At 46.3% G+C, this 23,754-nt stretch overlaps 1 protein-coding gene across 6 annotated transcripts in view; it reads right to left on the reverse strand.

Annotated features, from left to right (window-relative positions):
- lef1 (lymphoid enhancer-binding factor 1) overlaps positions 1 to 12,965 on the reverse strand; it is a 41,210-nt gene extending 28,245 nt beyond the window's left edge. For 4 of the 6 annotated variants that reach the window (XM_076727961.1, XM_076727960.1, XM_076727962.1 and 1 more), the window contains exons 1-3: positions 11,942 to 12,664; positions 10,037 to 10,103; positions 8,679 to 8,803 (exon numbers count right to left, since the gene is read on the reverse strand). In XM_076727961.1, coding sequence (XP_076584076.1) covers positions 8,679 to 8,803; positions 10,037 to 10,103; positions 11,942 to 12,142 — 393 coding nt within the window. In that variant the 5' untranslated portion in view covers positions 12,143 to 12,664. Of the gene's footprint in view, positions 1 to 8,678; positions 8,804 to 10,036; positions 10,104 to 11,941 lie in introns of all 6 variants that reach the window. The other 2 variants (XM_076727963.1, XM_076727959.1) reach the window with 1 other exon arrangement.
- Positions 12,966 to 23,754: the final 10,789 nt, after the last annotated feature.

Consider the following 23,754-nt stretch of genomic DNA (forward strand, 5'->3'; position numbering starts at 1 on the left):
GTAGTGAGGGTGGATTGATTTGATGTTTTTGATGCATTGTTTGATGACGGGCAGCTCAAAGTGGAGGAGGGCTCTGTGATGTTTCTCCATTGGAGGACATGAAAAGCGTCACCTGGCCCCTGAGCTGAGGGTTATGGCTGCTGGTGGATTTAAGGGCTCCTGCTGAGCTGGACGGTGGCTCCATTGATGCCACATAATCCATTCAGCGTGACCTTTATATTTTTAGAGGCAGCTCCACTTCCCTGTCAGCCTGCCTTGTTAAAACTATTGCAGACATCAAGGTCCTGATCATCTACGTTCTACTACAACAGGATGGCATTTCTAATTTATTCAATGTGTACATCCCACGAGGAAAATAAGTGCCTTCCATCACCAACCAAGTGGTCCAATGATCAAAAGAAACACGGAGCACAAGGCGAGCTCATCAGATGAACAAACACATTCTTGCTAGATATCTTTGTGGGTTTCATCATCCTGCATCAAGTGACTGCCGAGGAGAAAAAACAAAGCCTTGTTCTCATCGCTGGGACATCAGCGCTTCCAGACCGAGCGCAGGGGGAGAATCAAAGCCCAGCAATCGTACAGCTCTAATTAAATACCAATAATGTGAATCTGCGAATCTTCCCTCTGCCCTCCACCCAACCTCCAATTAATTGTTTCTAAAATCCCACTTGAAAATATCACAGGCTCGAAAAAAAAGTCATACAAATAAATAATCCCATAACGTACGCTAGGTGGTATTAGTCACGAGCATCAAAAACTCCTACCACATTCTAGATTTGCCTAAACTAGGAGCAAACATAATTGGGATAAATCTCCTCAGTAAGCCACATGAAAAAGCAGAGGGGTGTAAATTGTTCCACTGCTGTGTGTTAAGACACTGAAACAGTTGCACAGATCAGACGAACTGCAGCAGCAGGGAAAGAGCAGCGTTCAGCTCTGCTGTTTTCCTCTGTGACTCGGGGCCACTGAGTTTTTCTCCAGCCATAGTAAATTGGGCGCCTGGGGCAGGAGCCTTGGCCGAGCTCGCATTTCGAAGCCGGCTGCGGAGGGCATGAGGGATAGAGATATGGCACTGGAGGGGGGACAGGGCGGCGGATGGCGGGGGAGGACTGGAAGCGCAGCAGAGGTGACATTACGCACATGTTTTAACACAAAAAGGGGACCTGGCTCGTTAGCGCACCAACTAGCGAGCTCCACGGCGATCGGCGCTCGTCGTCCTCTCTGTTCCCTCCATCCGCCTCGTCATAAATACGGCTACATCTGCAAGTGTAATCACTCCATTGTGCTCTGATTTTCTGCTCTGCTGGACGGCAGCATGGCAGCCTGCTTTTCAGCACCTCTCCCTCTCCCCCCCAATCCCCTCCTTTCCCCTCAAGTGCCCTCGCCCGCTCCTGGCTGCTCCTCTGCCGGCGAGGCCGGTGTGTCTCACAGATTACAGAGCTCCGGTCGCTCAGGTAACAAGAGTCACTAATCTGGCCGGGGTTGAATTACACATAATTGCCTCGGCACCGTGATTGATTTCAGTCCTGGAAAGGAAAAGACGACGGCTCTCCCCCCACCCCGCCCCAAAAAAACACCCCCACCTCCCTCCCTGCCTCTCTCCAGCGCTCACGAGCGGCAGCCAAGACTCTCCATCTAGTAGGAGGCAGGAGGCTTTGAAGAGATCAAAGCCAAGGCCGGGAGCAGTTGCGCGCCCTGGGAATACGGGAGAGAGGCTTTCTGCTCCTCAGCCCTATTTTCTAGCGTCATGTCGGATTGCAGCTGTATTGCATTTCGCCAGTTTTCTTAATGCTCTTGGTTTTGACTTTGACATCAGTGATCCCCCTCGGTTTCTTCAAAAACAAGGGGGGAGGAGAAAAAAAGACAGTGACTGAGGGAGAGAGGGAGAGAGGGAAGGGGGGAAGGAAAGGAGGGGGGGGTAAAGAGATCTACAGACTGATTTTTATTTTCACAACTCCATAATTGGCCAGTTCAAAGGAGGGGGGGGCGGGATGAAGCATTTGTTTTCAATTCTGCAGCCGATATGAAAGGAGCGACAAACTTTTATGGGTTTCCCAAAAATTAAAGACAGGCTTTTTTCACAGCCAGAGAACAGGGTGTTTTTTACAGCCAAGACCACACAAAATGAGCTGATAGCAGAGCCCTCCTCTTTGTCCTCCCACAGAACGCTCAGCGGCGCGGCGTAGCCCCGAAGCTCGCGCGCGTGTGCGTGCACGTGGAAAATGCCCGTTCGGCGCGCGTGCGCGTTGGAAATCGTCAGACGGAGGGAAGGCAGTTTGATGTTTAGCGCAAAAACACAAAAGGAGGCATGAAGAAAGAGCGCAGGCTATATATCCATCTATTCGTTTAACAGCTTGGCTAATAAAGCCTGGTGGCGAGAAGGCACCCTTTGTACTGTAACTATGCAGGCCCTATACCAACCTCCTACACTGGGGACCATTAATATTTCAGTGCTGTCAGATACACATTGCATGTGAGCCTCTTTAGCACTCACACCCACAGCAGAAAGAAATAATGAGCTTCTGAAAAATATGAAACAGCACACAGAAGGAGGGAGGGCGAGAGAGCGCCAGAGACTGACCAACTTCACACAACAGAGCAGCTATTGATCACGGCTCTGTGTCTTAGCCGGACAAAGTGAGGGCTGTTTGAGCCTCTCTGAAGTCCGGACACAGCCGGCAGGATTTGCGCCCATGTTTCGCTCCTGTGGTCCTATTGTTCCCTTTGCGACAGTTTACTAGCTGGAACACTGCTCGCCTCTATATAGACCTACAAGCCGTCAGCGTGAAGTCAATAAAGCTATTCATGTTTTTACTCATTTTACGACTGTATCGGGCAACAGCGAGGCCCTGTGATCGGCTTCGAGGGACCACTGTGGAGCCTCAATCTCAGCTTCAAGATGGACCCGGGTCAATGACATGAAACTTGTGCTGTAGGGGCACATCGAGCGTATTTTTAGACAACAAACAACGTCTGTAAAACTAGTTTTGAAGCTTGAGTTTTCAAATGTGTTTAATTATTCTGCACTGAGCTGAACTCCGACAAACCGACCGTCCGACAGTCACACAATGAATTGACATAAAAACGCTCCACACATGCTCACACGCCGCCCTCCAGTCTCCATTTCTGATCCACCCTTACAGGAAGTCCACACCCAGGCCGTTCAAAGCAGGACTGGGCATAAGGGACAACCTTGGCGAGGCCCTGCGCTGACCCCTGGAGATCAGCGCAGGCTGCTGGTGAAGAGTGAAGCCCTCTGAGCAGGTGCTGCCGGCTCGGGCTGCGGACCGCCCGTGGAAGCCTGACTGGCTGGCTCCAGGCAGCACAGCTTGATTGGTTAAGCTTCATCCAATTCAGTGGGAGGATGGGGAGCGAAGACAGTGTCATCATCTACGAGTGCTGGGCTCTGAGCAGGAACACAGGCCCAAAATAAACATCGCACCGGGGTTAAGTGTGCGCCGGCGTGTCACGCTCACGACCGTGACGCGCCAATTTCTTTACTCACACACGTACACAAACACACATTTCCAGCCCTGAACTTCATCACTTTACCTTCTTCTTCAGCTGCGTCAATCATTTTTGAACCGGTAACAGACAGAAGTCACAGGTTTCTGATTATACCTTCTGCTTGCTCTCTGATTTTTTATGCAGTTTCACCGCCTTAAAATTGGCGTCAGTCCTAATGTAATAAAACAGCACTGATAAAACCCACTGTATTGTTTTATCATCTGTTTAAGAGCACGAACACAACCATCTCTCTACACTCACGGCATCAAGAAAAATAAAATCAAGCAGAAAGTTCCCGCTCCTGGTAGACAATCGCCCTGCTGCGCTCCATTTAGCGAGATCAAACACACTGATAAGGTGATTGCAACCACATGGCGTCATTAGTGCCGTGCATATGGAGTAAATGTGTCAGGCGGCATCACCGTACAGCCGAGGACGAGGAGAAACCTTGGCGTTAATGGCACTGTTTATAAAACACGGCGACCCGGCGGCACTACAAAGAGTCTGAGACGCCAAGTGTTTCTTCTGCGTGAGGTCGCGGGCGCGGCCCTTCATGTGCACGCACATATTTCACCGTCTGATAGCGCTGCGCAGCAGATGACATCAATGTCAGCGGGACTCTTTGATATGTACGCTGATTTGATATATACAGCAGAAAATGAGCCAATCAGACTTCTGCCTGTTGACAGTCACTGTACTGTCTTTATTTTTAGACCAAAAAATGGAGACAGCGCTGCACTAAAGACGTCTTTAAGAGAATGAGCTGAGCTGAGAGATGATGATCGTACGGAGTCCAGCTACGTCCATCTGGAGTCAACCTACACGGCATGTCCACCCTATAGTGAGACTTAAAAAAAAAAAAAACTACAAGGTGCCATAAGCTGCCATCTAGAACATTATGTGTGGACATGGAAGGCTGCTGGTAAATGTAGTGTTCTCCTTAACAGGGATCTTCCACGGTAGTGCTGGGGGCATGAGCTCAGGACACACATGGCACTGAGGGACACCAGAGCGGTCCTACCAAATCCCGTTAGGTAAGCCTGGGTTAGTGATTCCACGCTGCGAGACACTGGCTAGCAGATCCGTCACGTTCCCACTACATCAAAGGAAAGTACAGCGCTGCACCCCCCTCCACACCCCCCTTTCTCGCCATGAGGATCTGCAATTGAGGGTCCAAAGGGAAAGGGAGTGCACGGAGAAAGGAGAGGGAGCTCTCTACGCTACCCCTCACCCCTCCACCACAGCAGCAGCAGCAAAACTCGGCTTAAAAAAATAATAAAAATCAGCGATTCTATCCGTTTCTCTCCTCAAGCTGTTGCACAGACCGAGAGACTCCTCGAACACAGCTGGAGATCAGCAGCATCTTCACAGTCAGGTGAAAACTCGCACTGTATCTCTGCGCTATCAACGTTTCAGGGCCGCGAACACACGGCTGCGTCTTTATCTCGCCGACCGAGTGGTTCAAAGGGTTTGTGCTGGATGTCACGAGCTCCGAGGTCGCAGGACTTCTTTAAAGCTATCGAGGAGCAGTTAAAACAGGATAGATTTCAGGCCGTTTTGAAATCCAGCGTGTGCATGTTGATCCTTACTGAAGCTAACATTTTCAAATTCTCGCTCCTCGGGTTGAGGAGGCTGCAGGACCACCACCACGAAGTAAAGACAAAACCCCTCAGAGCAGCGAGGGAGGACTCCCTGAATGCTCCGAAGATCATACTTTGCAACCGTTATCATCAGTCCCACCTCGAGGTATTAAAAACAGTAAACGCACGTTTCATTTAGAATCACAGGAGCCAGAGAAAACACAGTCCTTCATCATTTTCATAATAAGCTTTACGAGTTTTACACACCAGAGGCCAAAGTTCACAACAGCAGCTGCATGAATCAGCGCACGTCGTCAAGTCTCTTCACATTATCTGATGCAGCTGAACGTGTTCAGGTGGGCTTCAGTGAAACAGACACACTGATCCTGAAAAGACAAACTAACACAGCTGGATTCCTCCTGGACAAATCGCATTTCTTGATGATATATATGCTTTTAACTGGGCTTTAACATGTGCACGTCAGGAGAGCCGGGACAGGAAAACACTGCTGTTGAGGTGGGATGAAAGAAAAGATCATTTCTGAAACTTCTCCAAGTCTTATAATTCAATGATTCCATCTTTAAGAAAAGTGTAGGGGATTACTGCAGCCAAACAGGAGGCAACCGCAAGAGTAACACACGAGAGAGCGATGAGGAACAACTCTGCTAAACACAGTCCAAACACACAACACCTAAAATATACCAGCTGATTAACCTCATGCCTCAGAATAGAACATTTTTCTCTGCGCACATAAACGCAAACAATCACTTTAAAAATCACAGACAGCTACTTTGGCAGCAGTTCCAAGCGTCACGTCCCATAAACAAAACGCTCTTTTTGCTCCTTGGAGAGGAGCACGATGATGATCCAGCTTCAGAAGCCCTGCAGACCCCACATCCTACCAACGCTGTAGGTTTACGGAGACATCAGGGTATTGGTACCACAGCAGGACTCTCTGAAGTGGTCCACATTGTTTTAAATCCATGTATATGCAACTGAACACCATCAGGCATTTTGACACTGAAATCTCAGCTCTTGTGGCGGAGGCAACTTATCAAGCTAGAAGCCCCAAAATCTGCTGACAATCAGCTACTCCCCGACTGCTCCATCATGACTGGACGGCATGTGCAGGAATGTCATGGTCAATGGAAATCAATCTAAACTACTGGGATTGGGGGCGGCGGCGGGGCTGGGGATGGAAGAGAATGAAAGAGAGAATGTGCCTTTGATCTGGGTGAAAACCGATCCCAGGCCTGCAGATACTGAGGCTGCGGTGGCCAGCAGCAGAGGCAGCGAGCTGACATCAGTGAGAGAGCCAGAGGACTCGTGTTCCGTGATCCTTCCACCGAGCCTCGGCTCGTTTTATTGGATAAGTGAGAGAAACGTATATAAAATGACTACCGTTTTATTGAAGACAGGGTGAGGGGGGGACTGGGGGGGCAGCCATGGTAAATGAAATGAAAGCGGGGCTTTAAAAGTTTTGGCAGCGAGTGCCTGGCCTAATTCATCTGCAGTGAGGGGTAATTTCCTCTCACACAGTCAGCTGGTCTCCATACAGAGTTTTTCGGTGCGCACGATGGAATAATTGATAAAATTGACCAGAAAACAAGGCATAAAAAGAGAACTTGGAAGGCATCGCAGCCCAGATTTCATAAAGCATTCTATTAGCTAACTGAAGAGGCTGAATCATGAGGTAATCAGCATCACGTTTTCCCCACAATGTCACATCCTTTCACCCTCTGCAGCTTTGGCAGAGGGGAAGCGCTGCAATTTTAACATCATTCCGCCATCGAGTTGCGTGTGAATGGAGTTGCTTTACACGCAGCATGTGGCATCTGCCCCCGACAATCACATCTGCCTCCGAAAGCCGATTCTTACAATAACACACAACTCACATTTCACAACTTTACCCTGATGAAACCAACCCGGCTGCACTGCAGAAGCACAAACAAGCCCGAGCCGCCGGGTCCTCTGCACCATGTGTGAGCGCTTCCTGCATGGAGGCACCAAAAAAGCACAGCCAGACCGAGGCCGCTCGTCCTCCCGAGTGTGACACGGAGACGAGGACCAAACAGGATTAGAGTGGACAGCTGCCTGCGTGCCCGCCGTTTTATGTCTGTCTTGCGATGAGAAATTTGCAAACGGGACAGACACAGGAAGCCGCCAGTGAGAGACCTGCAGCTGGCCTGAAATTAATACCGTTACAGGGACGATATCTGCACCAGCACACGCCGCCCCTGGACGCTGCTCTAAACTCCTCTGCAGGCCGATGCTGCCTTCAGGCCTCCTGTCATGCTCGGCTAATTAGAGGGCTTACTTGGGTCATGTAGACATGCATCACTCAAGATTTTAACAAGACGAGAAACACTGAACATCTCATGTTAATCTCCTGAAAGGTATGGCGGCCGTTCGGCTTCCAGGGTCACGTGTGGTGAAAGGGACGGGGAGGCAAACGACGCTGCTACAGGAGCCAAATTATTGAGGAAAGATATTATGCAGCAACACAAACATTAAACATCACGTTTTGTTTTATTTGTTTCACGATGTGAAGTTTAAGTTTGTTTGGAAATCAAGAAAAGTTATCTTACCTGAACGGCTGTCTTTGATTCATCTGTTTCACTAATTTTAACCCCTGTTCATCATTTCAGGTGCAAGCTGTTGTTTTCATTAAACTCTGATATTCTAAGCTAATTGTGTTGGTTTGATAGTGAATTCAAAGCAGCTGATGAGTAAAAAATACAAAATACTTATTTGATAATATATTAGATTTCATGCATTTTGACCCAAGAGCTCTGGTAAACATCCTCTTTTCTGTGAGAGGCCATGAAAGCAGATCTTTTGCCACATGCAGGGAGCTGAGGACTGTCCTCTTGTTCATCTGAAATGATTTTTTTTTAATGGATTTAATAATTCCTAAAATTTAAAAGTGTACAAACCACAAAGCATTTGATTTACAGAGACTGGAAACAGTGAAACAGAAGCAGAAGCTCAGAAGCAGAATCAGGTGATAAAAAGAGGCCAAGAAATTCACTGACTTCTAGTTGTTCCGTATGAGGAAAACACAGCTGATACCACCAGTGATTAACATCATAAGTAAGGTGTTTTAAAGGTGACACGGTGGAGCAGGTAAAGCAACAGGTCGCCTTCCTTCTCCTCTGTGTCACGATGACTTTAGAAGCAGTTTTGGTCATCTGGCTTCAGTTCAGTTCGTCTTAATGTGTGAAACCTAAAATCCAGTTTAACCTGAGCAGGTGCAGCACCAAGTTAACCTGTGCTGGTCAGTCAGTCAAGGCCTGCAACCAGCAGCCCGTTCACAAGTTTTAACAGTGAAAAACAGAAACCGTGACCCAGAGGAAATACAGTTCACGTCTCAAAAGAACATCATTAAGTCAGCGATTTATTTTCTGTCAGCCGACTGATCGAAGTCTGATTTTACCTGCTGCCCATCGCTGCCACACCACACTCAGACTTTTCTTCTCTAACTGACACATTCAGATGGTTTTTGGTTTGTCTGGCTGCGACGAAACGCGCCCAACTTGACTGTTCCACCAGTAGGACGCCATGAGTGCGTGAAGAGGTGGTACTGACCGTTCTGGGAATGGGCGGCGAGAGGGAGCCATTGTTCATGTACGAGTCGTTCATGTTGCTCATCATGATGTAGCCTGGGTAGCCCGAGTATGGATGGCCTTTACTGTACAGGTCCTGGAGTTTTCCTGGTTAAAATAAAAAATAATAAAAAAAAAAGTTTGCAAAAGGCTCATTTTCAATTCTCTGATTTATCAACATGAAAACTGTTTGAGCTTTGAACACAGAAACAAATCCTGCAAATGACTGATTCTGAATGTGCTCCGTTAATAAAGCAGACACGTAAATAGAGCACAGCGCTGGCCCGCCTGCCTGTTCGGATGCTCTAATCATATCGCTGTCGATCGCTTTAACCCGTGCCCCATTTTGCCTCGGCCTTTTGTTTGTGCCCTTTCTTCCCGTCTTGGAGAGGAGGGTCGTATTATGCAGCGGAACAATGGAGCCCCTCTGTGCCAATTAGCACCAATTAGAAGAACATACAGACTGTGTCAAAACAGGAGACGCCCCAACTGTTCCTCTACGCCTCTGACCTGAGAGGGGGAGTTTTGTACGAGAGGCCTCAAAGCAGCGCCACTCGCCACTGCACGCTGTGTAATAAGGCCGCGGGGGGGGGGGGTGTTTGTGGTATACAGCCTGATGGCAACATGGATCTTCTTGTGAAGAAGCCAGTGTTTGCTTTGAGGGGGATCCTATTCAGGAGTGAAAGGGGGACAAAGAGGGGCCACACGCCTCCTCAGAGCCCCGACGGTGACCTGCAGCCGCAGAGAGCCGCGAGCAGGAAGAGACACGTTACGGATGTGACAGCGCCACCGGGAGGAGGAGGAGGAGGAGGAGGAGGAGGAGGACGCACACGGAGGAAGAGTTTATCAGGGTAACTGCCTAATACGAAACGCAGGAGGCCGACAGAAACGGCTCTGACTCGGGCACAGGTGAAGGCTTGAGGCAAAATTAGCATCCCTACATTAAAAAAGGAGAGAAGTGCACGTCCACGCTCCTTCCGCTCCTCTATTCTTTTGTTTTGTGTTTCTGCAGGCGCCCTCATCTACGAGGGAGGTAACAGGTAGCGGTGTCCATGAAGGTGGAGCATGTCCGGACAAGAGCTGCATCACAGATTATCGGCCTGAGAGCTGCACAAACGGGGCTCTGATAAGACAGAGGACCAAACAGAGCTGGAGTGTGTGAGTGTGTGTGAGTGGGGGGGGGGGGGGGGCACCTCCTCACACCGGCCCCCTTCACCTCAACCTCTCAGGCCGCAGCGAATTATTGTGAAAATGTGGGCAGTGCAGCGTCCGAGCGACACGCTGGCTGTCCTATAAAACATGCTGATTTAACGAGCTCTGGCCCGAGGCGGCGTCACTTACCATCTTCCGGATGGTCTCTGTGTTTTTCATGATATGAATCTTGCGGTATTTGGGACTGTCTAGCTGCCTGTAAGAAATAAATAAAAATGTAAAAATGATGGAGAATCAATTAGAAGGGCCTTCAAACACAGTTACACACACAAGACACGCTGATACGGTCAGACACCCACAAACACTGCTGGGACAAACGCCGTCACCGAGGCAGAACACACACACACACACACACACACACACACACACACACACACACACACACCTATCTACAGAGGGGTGATGGAGCAGCCTGCATCAAAGCTTCAAAAGAACCACTTAATTAAGCTTCATGTCCTTAAGGAGCTTACAAATTAACTTGTTTCCAGGACCACAGGTCCACTCTCGTTTTCGTTTGATTTCACTTTGAGCCTTCTGCTAAATTCAAATAAACAGCGTATTTGTGTTGTGAATTAAATTCTTTGCTGCTGCAAAGCGAAATAAAATCAGCCCATAAGAAGAGAAAATGGTGGAAGCAGTTTTTTTTTTTTTTTTTTTTTTTTTTTTAAATCCCCTGCTTTTCTTACATCCATTTCGTTTCTCTTATTGGGGAGGGGACCTCTTTTTTGGGAGTTCAGACCCCTCAGGATGGCTTCAAGCTGAGCGAGGGAACTTCACTGGATTCCTAATTAACATTCAGCCTCCGTCCTGTGCGTCTCTAGGACATTTGCTGGTGAATGTGTACAGTCTCGTTCAGGATGTGCCCAAAATTTCATTAACACTGCGGTTAATGACAAAAACAGGCGAGTGACGCGGCGATGGGGAAGCTGCAGCCTGCATCCTGAGGTCAGCACGCGGGTCGACGGATGCAGGAAAAATTAAAAACACATTTTTAACTGTACCTTCTTGTGGCTGAACTGACACCATCAGAATAAACGGAATATAAAGCACGAGTGATAATTTTAGAAACATTAAAAATTCACCATTATTAATTCTTCCACTGAGGTTGTGGATGCATTTACATCCACGATCAATTTCTACATTTAAGGGTTTCCTCTGACGGAGCCGTTTGGCTTCCTTTTAATCTGATCAGTAAAAACAAATGAAGCTGTGAATGTGGTTCAGAAATTTCTTCCCAAAAGAAAGCAAAAATAATTCACTGGCACCATCAAACACGAACACACCACGAGTGAAATATGAGAACGACATCAGAATCAGACAAGCAGCACGTCCTGGTGACAGAATCACTGGACATCGTCCTTTGATGGGTTGAATTTTAGAAACGGAGACCTTTGAAGTAAACGCGTCGTCTTGTTTGTGGATGCAGGTTTTGAGCCACTAAATGGATTCATGTGCTGCTTCTCATGTTCCCCAGCAAACACAGCTATTAGCCTGCTTCTCACAGGCAGCACACCAGGCCCCAGTTCTTCATCTAAAAATATCTTTTCTATCATTCTTTCCAGATTTCACCACAGACTGATGAACAACTGCCACAGACGGTCAAGTGTGTGTTTGGGCCTCTGAAGGGAGATTTGAGGTGTTTAAGATGTGACATGCAGAGACTGACACTGATGTCTGTAAAACCAGTCATTTAAATAAAGAAGGTACAACGTGAACTTTGCTTTTCTTTTTGTTTGTTTTTTTATGTTTAAAAAGTCTGAACATACATTATTCAAACGCAGCACGGGCTTCACGCGAGGAAATGAATTTTAGGCTTCTGCTGGAAACAACCATCCATCTTTTTAAGCTACAAGAGATTCAGACTAACCCAGAGTAATTCATATCAAAGAGGCCCGGCTGAGTGGAAAGCAGGTCTTTGGGATGATTAAGGGATAAAAAGAAGTTTGCTCGCAGGCTGCTCGCCCTCTCTGATGATGATGATACCCACCTTCCCTCTTCCTCATCCACCACATCAGTGAACACAGCGTTACTCACATCGTGGCTGTTGCTGTTGGGGCTGCTCTCTGACTCGTTGACCAGAGATGACTTGATGTCTGCCAGGTCTCCCTCTTCCTCCGAGTGGCTGAGCTCGGCGAAGATTTGCTCCTTGTGCGGGTCCCCTTCGTCTTTGAACGGGATCATTTCGTCCGTCGCGCACAGCTCCGGGTCTCCGCCGCCGCCTGATAACTGGGGCATTTTTATTTATTTACTCTTTACTCTTGTTTGTTTCACCAAGAAAACTGAAGGCAGCACAAACACCAGCACTGTCCGAAACTACAGAAGGGAAAACTCCCACTGAAATCCCCCGAAGCCGAGTGGGAAAGCGTCCCCCTTCTGGAGCGGAGCGTCGGGGAGGAAGCGGCGTGCGGACACGCTGCCGGTGTGTTTCTACCGGAGCAACAGGAGGAGTGTGGCCGGCGTCGGCGTCCCTTTTCACCACGGCCGCTTTACACTAAAACGAGCGAAACTCACACCCGAAAAACTTGAGATGCAAAGGCTCAGAGGGACTCCGGTGCACGCTTCAATGTCATGAGGAAAAAATAAAAGAGGAGACGAAGCACGAGTTAAAATCTCATCACTAGTTTTTCTTTTTTCAGTCAACACACACACAACCAGCGGCGGGTACGGTCCAGAGAAAAAAACGGTAAAAAGTGCATTTAAAAAAGTGAGAGAAATATCCCCCCCTCGGTGGTCCAGTGAGGAAGCTGAGGCGTCCTGAAGAAAAAAAAAAAAAAAAAAAAAAAAAAAAAGTGTGCTAACAAAAGCAGAAGACCGTCTGGAGGTGAAGAGGTAACTGATGGAGGTGCAACTTTGAAGAAAACACAGTTTGAACACTGAGACGAGACGCAGAGCAGAGCGGAGGCCCCTTCAAGCTCCGAGATACATCCTCCGAGCGGCTCGACGAGGAGGGATGAAAGCAAAAGTCATAAAACAATCAGAAAGAAGGAGACAGAGAGGAAAACACGTCGCGGATCGACTTCCCACTGCTCCCGCACCGCTTCCACACTGTAATCTAACCGCTGTGTGTATGTGTGTGTTGGTAATGTAGCCGTGCTCCCTCCTCCTCCTCCTCCTCCTCTTTCTCTCCTCAGTCATTGGGAGGAAGGAGAGATGAAAGGGAAGCCGAGGCTCTGATTGACACCGCACCGATTGACACTCCTCCTGAGAGGGAGAGATTTATACACGGCTCACAACAAATGGGCAGACAGGAGGAGAAGAAGAAGAAGAGGAAGGAGAAGAAGAAGAAGAAGAGGAAAAGGAAGTGGTGAGGCTGTCTGTGATTGGCTCAAACAATCATGATAAATGAAAATGAGAATAGAAGCAGAGGAAAACAAGACGAGCTCCGGCTTGTTTGGCCGAAGAAGAAGAAGAAGCGGAATTAAATCCAAACGCAAGAAGTGGCAACAGAGTTAAAGTGAGAGGAAAGAGCCAAACGAGCCTGAGCCACAGCAGAAGAAGAAGAAGAAGAAGAAGAAGAAGAAGAAGAAGAAGAAGAAGAAGAAGAAGAAGACATATTTAAAGCCTAAATCAGGTGTATATCAGGCTTTACATTTACACCAACCAATCAGTGGATCACATAGATTTATAATTTATTTCCGTATTAATTCAGCACATTTGGGCAGAGGTGTGTGTGTGTGTGTGTGTGTGTGTGTGTGTGTGTGTGTGTGTGTGTGTGTGCTCTCTTTAAATTGTTTTTGCTGACAGTTTTGTATGTTTTTTTTTTGTTTGTTTTTTTTTGTTTGTTTTTTTACAACAATTTGTGCAATTGTTTAATTTATGCTATTCAACAAAATAATGTTGCACTTCAGTATTTTTCCACAATGGCGAGATGATATCAGAAAGCCACACGATGGTGGAACGAATCAGTGGGAAGAGGCCAGAGGCTCTCTGAACTCCTGTTACACCCGAAGTACGTCAAGTTTGGGGTGTGAGACACTCATCTGATCGATCATCTGTAAGGACAGGCGGCAGCGACGAAACATCTGATTATTTTCACTCATTTTTAGCACACACACACACACACACACACACACACACACACACACACACACACACACACACAAACAAACAAAAAGGCTCAAGGATCCAAAACAGTTTGGTGACGAATGATTGGCCCAGCAGAAGTCAGCTGTTTTCCAGTTATAACTGGAAAAACTGTGCACACACAGATACACAAAATAAATGAACTGGGTAATTAATTAGGACGGAAACATGTGGGCAAGAAAGCAGGCCGCAAACCTACGAGGAAGAGGGGTTAAAAGAAAAGAAGAACTCGAGTCTTTGAGGGGAACATTTCATGAGAAAATAGAGGAAAAAGAAAAGGAAAATAAAGCAAAAAAAGCAGCAGAAGTGTCTGAGCGGGGAGAGATTGCGTGAGAATCAAAGTTGGGATGGGGAGGCAGATCTTTATAAAGCGCGGGGGTGGGGTTAGCGGGGCGGAGCCGCGGCTGCCTTTGATCTTGCGGCGGCTGGCTCTTTCATCCCCGACTCCCCCCCGCCCGGTTTCCCCCACCGCCTCCCCCCTGCTTCCCTCCCTCCATCCTCCCCCCTCGCTCTCCCTCGCCTTTGTATGACTAAATTTGGTCCGAGTGTGGAGCCGGGCCAACATTTCCACGTGTGCGTTCATCCCAGCTGAGAGAGAGAGAGAGAGAGAGAGAGAGAGAGAGAGAGAGAGAGAGTGAAGGAGAGAGGGGGAGAGGAAAGAAAGGAGAGAGAGAGAGAGAGAAGGAGAGAGGGGGAGAGAGGAAAGAAAGGAGAGAGAGAGAGAGAGAGAGAGAGAGAGAGAAGGGGTTCTCTTCCGGGTAAGGAGACAGCGAAAAAAAAAAAAAAAAAAGATCAAAGGCTTTTCGGTTTTGGAAGCCGAGTGTGGATTCAAAAGAGCCGAGACTGGCTGCATTCCAGAGTATAGCGGAAAGCGCGCGCTCACACACGCGCCCACTCACACGCGAGCACGCACGGACGCACGCGGCATCCAGGCACCGAGGCACGCGCGTAAACACAGCAGTGAAAGACAGAGAGTTAATTAGAAAGATTTCACAGAAGCAGACCCGAACAAGCGAACCCTGCACTGAAAAAAGCCTTCAACGTTAGATTTCATGTTTCCAGCCAAAAAATGCGAAGAAGAAAAATGTCATAAAAGGTATAAACTCTGGCTGTTTTCCTTCTACTTAATTACTGTACTTCTTTAATTTAATTATCCGCCACTTTTTTCTGGCACAATCTGAAATGATGCTACCTACACCAGCACCCTAAAACCACGCTAGGAACAACCTCATTGCCTTGAAATCTATTTTTTTCTTCTTCTGTGTCTTCTACAGCATTCACCTTGGATATGCTTTTAATCATAAAATTAGGAGAAATCAGGGGGAAAAAACGCTTTTTGGTAGGCCTGTTAAGAAAGTAAAAAGAGGCAGTGCAGGCCTGCAGGGCCTGAGGTAAGAGGTGAGGAGATCCAAACTGTGAAAAATGATTAAATAAAGCACAGGACTGAATGATTCATGTTTGCTTTTTTGGCTTTGGTTTGTTGGCATTGTAAGATATTCTAAAATGCAACATATCAGACGTTTGTCAGGGATAACTTTAATCCTAATGTTCTGTTTGGGTCCTCGAGGCCCCGAGCCCTCTTTGACAGCACACCTAACACTGTTTAATCACCTTTATACTTCATGACTTTTCATATTTTTATGAGAATTGATTACACACGATTTTGACTGATGACACCCCCCCCCCATCCCAAATGAGTCTATTTGAATTTCTGTAATTGAAGTCAGACTGTAGATGTCTACAACATCAGTTATTTGAGATAACATACTGTACGTGTCTTTTTGGCAAACAAATGAAATGTACATTTATATATCACACACATACACGTATACTGTACAGGCCAATGTGTAATTTTTTTATGGTCATTTCTGTCCATTCTGCCAAGTTTGTGGCCAATGGGAGCGGATATCACTTCAATTCTTTTCTATTTTAATAAATTAATCAGAAAAGCAAAAAAAAAAAAAAAAAAAAATCCAAATTAAAGGTTGATTTTTCAGTTCTAATTATTATTTTGCCACATACAGCAGTGGGTTCTGTGGGACCCCAGCAAACAACGAGGAAGTAAAGCCAGTGTCAACAAAACAAAGGAGTTAATTAAGATTCCCTGAAGACCAACTAAATATTAGACACTAATAAAAGCTGGAAAATTCTAAAATACAAGCATAAAAGTCAGCTGAATGACAACATTCAAGAGGCAAACATCAGAGAATTAAGAAGTAAAATAAAACTATTTGACTCAATTTTTCGACCTATAGCACATTATTGCAAAATATTACATAATGCAGTTTTGCAGGGTGCACATTAGCCTGTGAAGAAACAAGAAAAAAAAAAAAGACAATCAGAGATTCAATTAAATTGTTTTTCCTGCACAGACATTTTTAAAATTACCCAAAGCTTTCCTAGAATTTCACATTCTGGTCTTGCAAAGGGAAGTGAGTGAGAGATTCATTATTTAATGCCCTGTGCTGCATGATGAGAGACCACTGCAGAGAAGGCCTGTGAGGAGGGGTCACGCCTTCGCCGCTCATGTACATATTTCACTGGGCGATATGGATTTTCCCTTCCTGTCTTTTCCATGTAAGGAATGAAAATTGTTTGCAGAAGCAGAATCAGCGCGTCAGCAAAAAGCCGGCACAGATTAAGACAAGGATTTGTTCACTGCGTAATGATTCCAGTTCAGCCACTTGATGACGAGGCAACAAACTGGTGAGGACCCCCGTCAGAACCACCTCATGCTCTTTCCCCTCACATCGCTATACGTTGTATTCTCCAGCGAGGATTTTGGGTATCGCAGGCCTGCTTGTTAAAGCAGGCAGGAAAGTTGGAGCAGAGCAAAGAGAGGAGGAAAAAAAACAGAGCTACATTAGCATTTCTCTCCTAATGAGTTCATAAGAGTGACCCCTCTGGATCTCACATGAAAAGGAAGATTTCCTGCTGCGTTGTGACCTGAATTCAGTTGTCTCTCACTTTAGATACTGCATTCTGCATGTTATATAAGGAAGGAATATATCTATATACAAGGCATAATTCATCATCAGCGGATTTCCGTTCCTGATCTCTCCCCTCGACGTGAAGAAGGCAGAAATAAATCAACGGTCTGCCGATCGGGGTGAGACCCAAATGACGAACATTTAGCACATTTTGTTTCATATGATGCTTCTTCCTGCTCTTATAAAGTTGGGAGAGCGCATCAGTTTAGGAGACAACATGAATTGTGTCAAACAAAATGCTCTTTGTTGGAACAACATTCAGTCAAGGTCCTCTTTAGATCTATTATTGTCTCATCTTTTATCTGTGCTATTTTCATTGCAATGCATAATACTTCAAACAGAAATTACCCTAATTATCTCTCGTTCGCGCTTTGTGCTTTGTGTGTGTGTGTCTGTGTCTGAACGCGTGTGTGTGTGTGTGTGTGTGTGTGTGTGAGCATTAGCCTGTTCAGCATGATGATTTGTCAATATCAGTTCCTAAATTCACCTGCCAGGTGAGTTCAGTGGTGAAATCCCTGCTCTGTTGTCTATTCCACCTGCTAGTCATTCATAAAAACTTCCTTGATGTAGAAATTACAGCCCTTGAGCTCGCAGCCATCTCCAAGAAAACGACAGGAAACAAACATCAAATCATGATGAAAAGAGCTTGCAATTAAAGCCGAGAAAAGACACCATTTATCAAACGTGCAAATCAAAAACAGGGGAGGTCCGAGGTGAGTGATTATTTGTGCTGCTCTTTGATTGGTGGAAGGTGAGTCATCTTCTTGAAGGGGAGGAAAGTGTCTTGGGGGTAAGGTGAAGAAGAGAGGCGAGATGTGTGATCTGATGATTTATGGCAACACTGTCAGGAGGCTGTCTCAGACAAGCTGTCATTAAAATGAAATTATCTCCTTGATGGAGAAGGAGGGGAATTTGTCAGGCAATGTATATATTTTGGATAGGTCCAATTTGGGTGAGGCTAGAGTTTACAAAAAGACGTAGAGGTAGGTAAGGATTTAAAGAAGACACGGCACTCCGGAAATCAATTAAAACAAGAACATGCAGCCACGTTAGCCCTGCGAGGCTGCACGGTGCTGCTTTGTGCTAAATGCTAATGTCAGCATGCTAACTTATACACAATGCTAACATGCTAATGCAGCAGTTTGCCACCTTACTTTATGGTGTAAGCATGCTAACATGTGCTAATTAGTGCTAAACACAAAGCACAGCTGCGGCTGATGGGGACATGGAGTCATAAACCAAAGTATTGGACAAACTGATGATGGTGCCATCATATGAAAAGGCGGTGTGTGTGTGTGTGTGTGTGTGTGTGTGTGTGTGTGAGTGTGTGTGTGAGTGAGTGTTGGTAATTCATCCTGAGGGGGACGTGATTATATGCATCAAATTCCATGGTGATCCATCCAGTAGAGATGTTGTTGTCAGCCTCATGGTGTTGATGCTTTCCATGCAGTAATATTGAGATATTTTAATGAATAAGTACAGACTTCGATCTGCTGGTGGTGCTAAATTAAATCCAAAAAGAGGATCCCAGAAATGAGTGGCATTCATCCTCTGAGCACCAGGAATATGTGTGCAGATTTTCATGCCAGTCCTTGTCATCGTTATCCACATATTTCAACGGAAGCGGTGGACTAACCGTCTGACCGACATTATCATCAGCAGCTAGCATGGCTACAAAGGAAATGCTGCAGCATGTCGACATTTGAAACAATGCAGAAAAACAAGTTTCCTCATGAGGATCCACTCCTCCACCCACTGTACAGATTACCAAATCCAATCAGCACACTCCTCTATTGTCTTGTTCGCAGAGATAAAGAGTGATTCACACCGAGTGGCACCTGACTCCACCCTTCTATCCTCTCCAGTCAGCGATGCTGACAGAAAAGAGAGAAGCACTGAGTAAGCTCCTCGGAGGAAGAGCGGGAGAGTTAGGGATCACTTTACCCCTGAGACTTGGCTCGCTCTCGCGGGCGAGACGGTATTAACTTCAAAAACCTGAGCGCTCGCACGCCGCCATCATGGGCGAACAACATTGTGCAAACAGACGCATGCACAGACACAATCTGTACGTCGTCTGACTCCCCTCATCACAGCACGTCCACATCGCGCACTGATGCTTGTAAGTGTTGCCTCACGACAGCCAAAAGAACAGTCCTCTGGGGCATATAATATCATGGCAGGCAGTCTGTCTGTGTGTGTGTGTGTGTGTGTGTGTGTGTGTGTGTGTGTGTGCGCGCAGCTCTGTCCCGCTGTCACTCGTGAAGACTAATGGGCAGATTAACACTTGGCTGACCCAGGTGCCTTGAGGGAAAATGGTGAGGGTGTTTACCTACAAACTTCACCCAGCTGGGACGGCCACCGTCTCTGCAGCGGACTGTCAGTTTGCAGGAATTTATGGAAATCTGCTGAGCTTGCCCATTGGCACCACGGCGTTCTGCTGTTGATAGGGGCGGTGGTTTAACAGTGTGTGCGCTGTGAGGACGATCTGACATGTTGAACAGAAGATCAGGAAAAAGCACATCTTGCAGTTTTTTTGTCCTCCTCAAAGTGAAAGTTTCGAGGTATTTCCTTCGGTTACGCTGTTGGAAAGGGTTAGGCCTCAACTGGTGTAATTGATCAGGTTAGAGAGGCATGACAAGGCTCCCTTTTATTGCGCAGGGCCTGCATATGTCCAGGGGCTGGCCGAGCTTCACCACCAGCCGGTGCGCTGCTGTGTTGTGCTACATTCTTCAGGTCCAAAGGGGAAGTGGTCCAGTCCTCTCGGCGCACACAGCTACTCCTTTCATCCCACTGTGTTATTGGAGAAAGCACTGAGCGCTGCGTCGGAGCCTGCTGTGTCGGGGTCAGGGGTGGCAGCTGACCTGCTAAGAGGTCGCGGGGCCCCCATCCAGCCTGTAATCAAGCACACAGCACACCTCGCTGACCCCGCTCCTCCGTCCGTCCCGTCGGCCAGCCTCAGCCCGCCTCGGCTGCCTGAGATCAAACACGGAGCGGCGGTACCTCTGGCCCTGTGTTATCAGCCTGGGTGTCTCATCACATCAACACGCAGGGCTAAACAGTAAACACAGCCAGCCTGGCTTTGCTCACTGTGTGTGTGTGTGTGTGTGTGTGTGTGTGTTAGCTTGTGTGCATATCAGTATCAGTATCAGCCTGTGCGTGACTGCACCTGGGTGTATGAAGGTTAGGGTCTGGTAATGTTTGATTTGATCAATTCTGATTTAGATTTTGATTCTGTTTTTCAGAAATCTGTTTCCTGTTCTTTTTTTTTTGACTAAGTAAAGCAATAAGAATAAGTTAAAAGAGAAAAATGCTTTGGTTTTCAGCAAAACATGCGATAATAGATATTTTTTAACCACTAATTAACATGCTGGAAGCACTCAAACTGACATCTTATCACATTATAAAGTGGACATGGCAAACACCTGCTTATTATTTATATATTCAGCAACTGTTTTACTGAAAAACACCTTGTACTGCATACTCAACTTTATTTTTCTCCTTTTATTAAGGAAATTTGTCCAAATTTTCAATTCAGTATGTTGTCAAATATTAAACATTAACGTGTAAGATACATAAAGGTAAGAAGGCTTTTCAGCTATACTTGCAAACACAGAGTCTGGGGTTTGTTTGGAGCCCTGTACTTTGTACTTTGTACTTTGTACTTTGTACTTGTACTTTGGCGGCTCTGGACTCTCTGTACTGGTTGATTCTTTATTTTGAAAGTACGTTTTTCTGGTGCGTCCCTGTTCAGAATGACCCCGTTCTGTGTCGCCGTCCAAATGATGAAACATTTCCCATCATGCATGTCGAGTCTAAGTTTGCTGTTTCATTTCCAGATGCTACTTTCTGTTAGCGTTGACATGTCTGTTCAGAACATGGCGCTTTATGTTGGTAACTGTCACGTTTGTGCTGATTTAGAGTTTTAACCTTTAGCGACGTGGCTGCGACATTCCTGGACCCCAGCTGTATTTCACAGTGTTTGGTGCTTTGAGTTCTTTCCCTGTGTTAAATGTTATTCGATCAAAGCAGACTGCGTTTGTCTGCTGTCCCGGTGAAAGTAATGAGTGACAAGGCCGTAAATTTCAGTCATTAAAATTGCGTTATTTAATTTGGAAAAGTATTTAGTTTCATTTCTAGTTATTGCCAAAAGCAGCAGAATCACAGTAACACTTCATTTCCAACACTGTCCAGCAGACATGGACGACTGTGGCTGGACAGCGTCCAATATTCCGTCTTGTTTTAGCTCTGTTTTTGGTCCCTACCAACTCCAGAGGGAAATGTCTGGTGCCTCAGCAGCAAAACGCTCCATCATGTTCACCAGCTCGCCTCTGACTTGGTCTGCTTGGCGTCTGGTGCTGAGCAGGGTTTCACGGCTGCCTGCGGTGGCTGGAAATGAGTAAAAAATGAATCATAACAAAGTTGTCTGCCGTAAAACCAAAACATTGAGCTAAAAGAAGTTGAAACACGCTGCAGAGAAGGACGGTGATGCACACACACTCATCTGATCCACTGTTTTTATAAAAGTACTGATTAGAGCAGCTTCAGGCTGTCATAAATGGCCCTTTGTCATCAGTGATGGAATATTTTGTTATTCTGTTTGGCTGAAAGGTAAAATAAAGGAAATGCAAAAGTTTAATCTTTGCTGTTTTACATGCCTTTTTTCTGAAGTTGGACCTGCTAGCATTAGCTTCTATTCAGACATGCGTACATTGGGAACATTGAGGCTTTGACTGGAGCCATTAAAAACACATCTTTCTTATGTTTCATCAAACTCCTCATCAGAGATCCCCTCCCTTGCATGCTTGTGCAGTGAAACACCAGGTTCATACTTTGCTTAAAGGAACTTACAGTGACATAAAAAAACATGTTTCGTCACATACATCTGGAACAGCTGCAATTCTGAGGCAGCCTTCGATACCCAATCAAAGTTAATGTGTTTATGTTTGCAGCCATGTGGCTGTTGGCTTTATTATCATGCAAATTCGTCTCCATTTCATTTCTAAGGGTCCACGGCTGAAGAGGGTCTGTGCAAACTGCCCAGCCAAGCAATATTTAACCAGGCTGGTAGCTGATTTCCTGTGTGCACCGGCCTCCACCGTCAGGATATTAACTGTTAAAACCACTGGAGTGTGATACTTACTCGTGCTGATTGATTTCTTCTTGTCTCACAGAGGAAAAGTCCACAATTCCCGGGAGTTGTTACTAGAGAGGAAAGCATTTGCAGACACAGGCACATGCTGCCAATTTGACAGGTTTAGTTAGGCACCTTGGCTCCGCTCCTTTGTTGTATTTAAAAAGCGTCAGATGAGTGGCTTTTTTTCTTGGGCGGGCAGTGTTTGACTCTGTTTCAGAGTGGGGAAACAACTCATTTCATTCCTTTGTCTAAGGGTTTTCCCCCCACGTCTCCCAACATGAAGAAATTGTTGCAAATGAGTCATTTCTTCTTGGCAGGCCTGAGGCGCAGCAGGAAAAAAGAATAGCCATGTTCTTGAGCAGACAAAAGTGATTTACTTATCCTGTCACTGCTTTAATTACTTCTGATAAAAGCGGTGATTACTAATGTTAAAATGTATTTTCCGCGATATCTTAAATTACATCTTTGAAAATTGTATTGTCTCTATCACAGTAAAAAAAAAAAAAAAAAATCTTGATTCACACACGTACCGATTTGAAAAGTTCTGTCTGGGATTGTGTGTGAGTAATTGTGTGTGTAGAGAAAGATTTTGGAAAATGAGTGTTGAGGTTTATGTTTGTGTGCATGCATGACTTCACGCGCTGGTAAAGGAGTGTGTTATTGTCCTCGTCGGTCTGGGAGGGGAGATCAAAGGCAGACCTCGTCTCTCTGTGACTGGCCTTCATTTCTGAGCTCAGTCTAAACTGAAAATGTCACATTTTCCCCTCCGAGTTCCTTCAAGCTCCAACATGTGCATGCAGGTAGTATTTCTGAAGTGCAATACATACAGCACGGGGGAGGGGAGTCTACTGTAAAGCTACAGCCTGTTTTGTCTTGTTGCTAATTTTATTACAGCTGAAATATGCAGCCAGAAGAGCGTTTGAACCCTTGGCCTCAGTCTCGCCCAAGTCGCGGCCCGATTTGAGCCAAATCTGAAACAGTAAAATCCCAGAGGATGTATAGTAAAGCAGCTGTGCCAAAACCCTTCTCGGCCTGCCTCGCCCTGCCATCTGCTTCATCGAGTGGAGTCACGAAACGCCTGCGAGAGTGAGATTTAGTGCCACCACACCTTAAAGGATGTTCTGTAAACATTCATACTTTTCCTCTTTTTTTCCTAATTTCCTTTACACATAATTGAGATGCATCAGGGAGGGGTTTCACTCAGGATGTGGTGACCTACTGCCCCGTGGGTTTTTCCAGCGTTTGTGCCTTCCCTCTGCTGTTAATGTCATCTTCTGATTCACTTGTCCTGGCTGAGAGTGATGCTCATGAACAGGTCTCCCATTGGCACTTCTCTGTTTTCATGTCCATCCAGTGCAGCCGCTGCCTGGACGTCTGATTTGTCCGGGAATGCCAGTGCTGCTAGGGTCACGAAGAGACAGACGGAGGCCAGAGAAAGCCCGGTCACTCCTCCACAACCCACATGTAAAATGTTCACACGTTTCTGTGAACAGAAATCCCTCCAGCCACACATACAACACATGAATGTTTCTCCTCTCTGTCGACCGCCACTGGTCCAGGTTCAGACTTAAAAGGCATTTCCGACCTCTTTATTGATTTTAAATGTCGTTCCTTGTTTTAATCCAACACATTCAAAGCCT

This window comes from Chaetodon auriga, chromosome 4, assembly GCF_051107435.1.
Source record: "Chaetodon auriga isolate fChaAug3 chromosome 4, fChaAug3.hap1, whole genome shotgun sequence".
NCBI lineage: Eukaryota > Metazoa > Chordata > Actinopteri > Chaetodontiformes > Chaetodontidae > Chaetodon > Chaetodon auriga.